At 43.6% G+C, this 5697-nt stretch overlaps 1 protein-coding gene across 1 annotated transcript; it reads right to left on the minus strand.

Annotated features, from left to right (window-relative positions):
* Positions 1 to 1591: 1591 nt before the first annotated feature.
* Positions 1592 to 5183, minus strand: LOC102397711 (PRAME family member 8-like). Its single transcript, XM_044942528.2, is given in 3 exon segments — positions 1592 to 2459; positions 3709 to 4233; positions 4698 to 5183. Coding segments are annotated over 3 exon segments (1239 nt in total). The 5' UTR covers positions 4985 to 5183; the 3' UTR covers positions 1592 to 2032.
* Positions 5184 to 5697: the final 514 nt, after the last annotated feature.

The raw sequence follows: 5697 nt of genomic DNA on the forward strand, positions 1-5697 counted from the left end.
CAATGTCTATTACTAAGTGAAAGAATCAATCTGAAAAGGCTTCATAAGTGAGTCCAACTACATGACACTTTGCAAAAGGCAAACTCTGAGAATGGTGACATAATCAGATTTTTCTAGGGGTTGAGGTGAAGGAGGGATAAAGAGGCAGAGCAAATACTCTTTGTGATTCTGCAAAGTCATTATGTATCTGACAAAACTCAGAGAATGCACAACACCAAGAAGGAACTTCAAAATAAACTATATATGTAGGGGGATAATGATACGTCAATGTAGGTTCATCATTGATAACAAATATACCAATCCAGTGGGGAATGTTGATAGCTCAGGAGGCTATGCATGTGCTGAGGGCAGGATTTACATAGAAAGTATACTTTCTGCTCAGTTTTAGTTAGAAGACAAAACTTCTCTAAAATATAAAATGCATTTTTAAAAACACAATTGTAATTCTTCCAGCTCTGAAATTTTGCTATTCTAAATATTTTTTAAAGTTATTGGAATCATGTGGCTCAGATTTTATTTGACTTATTTAATTAAAAAAAAACATTTATTCATTCATGTATTTATTTGGCTGCTCCAGGTCTGGTTGTGGCGTTCGGGACAGTCCATCCAACTCCACTGTGGCATGCAGGATCCATCTTTAGTTGCAGCACGGGAACCCTTAGTTGCAGCATGCGGGATCTAATTCCCTGCCCAGGGATCCAATCGGGGCCCCTTCATTGGGAACACGGAGTCTTAGCCACTGGACTAGCATGGAGGTCCCTATTCTAACTAGTTTTTAAAGAAGAAACTGTTCTTTTTGAATGATCATTAAAATAATTTATTTTCTTTGGTGGCTCCAAATGAACTTAAGCATTTAAAAAAATTATCCACGTGCATTAGTCAGAGAACTACCTAGTATTATAATTTATTTAAAAAAACAAAACAGTTTTCTCACTTATTTCCTCATGTTAATCACTCAGTCGTGTCCAACTGTATGGGACCCCAGAGGACCCACCAGGCTCTGGGTGGGGAAGAACCCCTGAAGAAGGGAATGGCTACACACTCTAGTATTCTTGCACGGAGAATTCCATGGGCAGAGGAGTCTGGCAGGTTACAATCCATGGGGCCTTTCATGCATTTTTTTAAGTACTCAACTTTTTTTACAATTTTGAAAGATGGATCTTATTCATATAAATCACAGCACAAATATTTGTACTAAATGAACATGTACTAAATGAGCAGATGTTTATAGCATGCTAAAACCTACAGTCCTGCTCGCCACGTTAGTTCATGTCACCTGGTCTCATGTACCAGCAGGTAACCTAGGAGTCTGGAGGCTCAGAATGTCTATCTCTAGATAGAGGACTGGACTCTTTCCTTTGAGTTCCCCCTGCCCCTCCCTGTGCTGGCTGCTAAAGCAGCTTAGGTGAACTATAATTCTTTGGTAGCTTTGTATAAATGCTGAATCCAAGTCAGAATGGAGAACTAGTGGGAATAGTAAGGTTTCAGATCATGGATAATTCAGTGCATTTTCTTTCATCTGTAACTAAAGATCTTGAGGTGAAAACAGAGAAAATGATTCTGTATCCTGGAGGGCACCAGTCCATATATACTGAAGATTTCTTTATTTCTGAGCATTTCTTTACAATCATGCATCAAAGGATAATGTCAACATGTACATCACAAGTATACTCAGAAAATTACATTCCGTATTCTTGTGCTATTTAACCCATGTCATTGAAAGTCCCCATCATTTTCCAGAGTCTACATTTCCCCCTACAATCTTGAACTTCCACTGGATCATCTTTTCTTTGCCCATTCACATTGAGCTGATGTCTGAAACCATAGATTTTCATGTTATGAAATACACATGTCCTAGATTTCTGTTTCCAAGTGCCCAGAAGAAAGCTTTTCATAGAGACAACCATCTAGGCAGGGGTACTATAGCTATATATAATGGGCTCCACATGACGATGTAAGTCATCACCATTGTGAGGACAGGGACTTAGGAAAATCCTGATGATCCTGTGCTGGCCTAAGTCTCTCAGAATCTCTAACAGCTGAGTCCGAAGGTGAGCAAGTCTGCCTTCCAGGGGGCACCCTGAGGGCTGTAACTCTCCTGACTTAAACAGGGCAGCCCAGCAGTGTGTCGCAGCATCTTCTCTATGACAGCCATGGAGAGAAGGTTCCCACATAGGCTGAAGGAACTGAGCGGGGAGCAACGGTTTAGGGCAGGCAGGATGGCCTCAAACTGGGAGTCCATGATCCCACACTGGTCTAAGTACAGTTCCTGGATGGTGGCTGCAACTTTCTCCAGCAGAACTTGGAGCAGTTCAGGACTAAAATCATTCATGTTGACACCAACAATTTCCAGGCTTTTTAGCTGACAGATGTTCAGGCACTGGGACAAGTGGATCAAGTCTGATTCCGTAAGTCAGCAGTTGGTTATTGAGAGGTTGTGCAAGGTGGTCTTCAGGCACCTGGGGAGAAACCAAACAATTAGTTCTTGGAAACTGGGTGCCAGGTGGCTACATGGTGGTGTGGTACTCAGTTGCTAAGCCGAGTCTGACTCTTGGCAACACTGTGGACTGTAGCCCACCAGGCTCTTCTGTCCATGGCATTTTCCAGGCAAGAATACTGGAGTGGGTTGTTGTTTCCTTCTCCAGGGTACCTTCCTGACCCAGGAATCCAATCCAAGTCTCTTGTGTCTCCTGCACTGGCAGGCGGGTTCTTTACTACTTGTGCCACCTGGGAAGCCCCATGGTGGCTACATGTGATAGGTGAATGGTTTCCTCAGGGCAAGAGTGAAGTCTGACCATCTGATGAGGGTCAATACACTGATTGCCCAGTCTCAATCTAGGCTCAGTCCTGTTACCTTCACTATGTGATTGAGTCAATTCATAGAATCTTGAAAGTTCTCTCCCTCATCTATCAAGCAGAATACAACATACTCCACTTCCTTATAAGGATGAATGAGTATAATGGAATGCAGTAGAACATGCTCAGAGGAGAGCCTGACACAGAGCCTCGATCAAGGGTGGTCGTCACTGAATTTTATTGCTAGGTGAATGAAATAAAAAATTATTTCATCTAGGGATTCCTTCAGTCCAACTTTGGGCTCCAGATGCCTATATCTTTGGCCAGGTGTGGACCTAGAGAGAAATTCATAAAGAATACACTTACACAAGATTCTACAACATCAAATGTGATGCCAGGCTAATGGGCTCACTTACCTTCCTGGATCATCTACAAACTTTCCATCACTTTTTATTATCCATTTGGCTCAGCTGGATCAACATAATCTCCAGAATCATCATTTTCCCTTATATTAATTACCTTGTTTGGAGCACAAAAAACAAGTTATACAGACAGATAGTTTAAGACAAGCTCATTGTGGCCGCAATCCTGGTGAACATAGAGCTTCTCTTCAGAAATGCTCTGCTCTGATGTGATTCCCCAACAGAGTCCCCTTTATTTCCTCTACCTTGAAGTCATTTGAACATAAGCACCTTTGCTGAATGAAGAAATTACAAACCCTCCAGGGCCAGATCCAAACATCCCAGTCAATAATCTGTACCTTCACAGCAAGGTGTCCCTTTCAAGAGCCACTATAACAGTTTAGCACACAATCTTTATTTCCATGGTCATGGGACACCACCCTTCAGGTGACAGTGACTTTGACATTTTAATATTATGTTCAGTGTTACCCAGACAGTGGTGCACACTCACCTGGGCATCTGGTCCAGGCAGCCTTCAAGAAAGGAGGGAAAGTCCAGATGAAGATCCCAGAGGTGGCCCAGCCTCAGGAACTGGGAGGTAATTTGCACAACGTGATCCTGCTTGTGCTTCCTGAAGGCAGACACGTGGATAGGGAAGAGAAAGAGTCTTCGCAGATTACTCATGTGGCCCAGGAAAGGAGCAAATGTGGCCAGGGTGGACAGACTCCAGGTGCAACTCACGTGCACCTCCTGGATACAGTCCAGCTGCACCACGCTCAGGACCTTCACGATATTGTCCATTGACATTGAAAAGATCTTCAGCTTCTTACAGCACAGATGTATGGAAGCTTTTCTCTGCTCCACCCACCGGAGAAGGTAGGTGAGGAAGTTATTCGGGGTCCTTTTTTTCAGGGAAAGGTCTGTGAAAACCCTCAATGGCACCAAGTGCTGCTTTGTTATTGAGCTGGGTTCAATCACTGGTGTTCTTCCTGAGCTTGTGCATCCACGATGTTGGCTCCAGACCACATGCTCCAGAATTTATGACCGGTGTCCCACAAATCTAGCACCCGCAGGTTGCACCTCCTATAGAGAAAAAGGAGATTGGTAGAGATGCATTAAAATCCACCCAGAAAGAAAAAATAGCCACAAAAATTAAGCTCACACTGCTCTCCTCTGCTGTAACTTCAGATTACTGATGTCACCTGCTGTCTTGCCCTCTTCCCTCTCTGACTCATTTTCTTCCATCTGGCTTTCATTTCTTGTCCTTTCTGAATCTTCACTTCTAGTAACTTTAAGGATCACTAAGAGGAGTGATATTTCAGGCTCCTGTTCATTACAGACACCCTTATGCTTCCAGAGGCATTTCCCTTAGTGAGACAAGCCTTCTTCATTTCCATCTTCAGAATCCTCTGGTCCATCCCTTTGCACCCACATTCCCTCACCCCAGCTGTCTTCTCCAGGACATCCAGGATTTTACCAGGTTCCCCAAGTCAGGCTCACCTTGAGGGAACCTTCTGGGCAAGCAGGACGTCAAGTGCTTCCAGCACTGCTTGTAGGGGCCCCACAGGGGGCAGGTCAATCAGGGCCCCCAGAAGCAGGTGGACAAAGGGCCAGGCTTGCACCATGGCCTTCAGGGTCTCAATGTGTCGCCCTTGGAATGCTTCCACGAAGAGGGGTGGGAAGAGCTCCGCAGGTAGAAACTCCAGAGCAGAAATGACTGAGTCCTCATCCCTCAGCAGGCTTGTTCTTTTGAGGTCCAGGAGTCTGGGTGGGGTTGGGACAGTCATCCTGACTCTTTGCCAAAAGGAATCCTGTGGAAAATGCACAGCAACAAAGCACCCATTTCAGGGCAAATGTGAGCACACCATAGACTGTCTCCCAGCCCTTCAGAAGAACCTAGTCAGGGCCAAGATCTATGCACTGGCAAGGGTGGAAGCCCTTCAGTTGTTCCTTTTGATACTGTGGGTTCATTGGGCACAAAGCTGTAGCTTTTTCCCTACTGGTTTCAGTAACAAGCATCTCAACCACTAGCACATTCAGATACATCCACTTCTTTGTCTAATTCATGTCCCACTGAGAAGTGGTTACCAAGAGCCTGAAAGCTGACTCCGAACTTTATTTGGGGAAGACTTCCAGATGATCATTTAGTCTATGGGAATACGACTGTCATGTGGAGCAACACAGCCTCCATCCTGTTACTGCAGTTACAACGAATAGTAAATTTGAAAAAATGCTCCTACATGAAAGTCAGGTGTACACAAAAAAAAGTATTTTACGTTTCAAAAAATAAATTTACAGATATTTTTATTAAAAAATATCATCATGGTAAAGCTATCTGAAAATGGTATCAGCTACAGCATGAATCGAAATAATTGGGATTCAGGGTAAATACAATTAGAGGCACAATGAAAACCTGAAATATTATCATCTAAAGAGAAATAATTAAAAAAACACAAAACCTCTCTGTGTCATTTTGAGTTCCATGCCACCCTTAAGGTCA

Source organism: Bubalus bubalis, chromosome 5 (genome assembly GCF_019923935.1).
Source record: "Bubalus bubalis isolate 160015118507 breed Murrah chromosome 5, NDDB_SH_1, whole genome shotgun sequence".
Taxonomy (NCBI): Eukaryota; Metazoa; Chordata; class Mammalia; order Artiodactyla; family Bovidae; genus Bubalus; species Bubalus bubalis.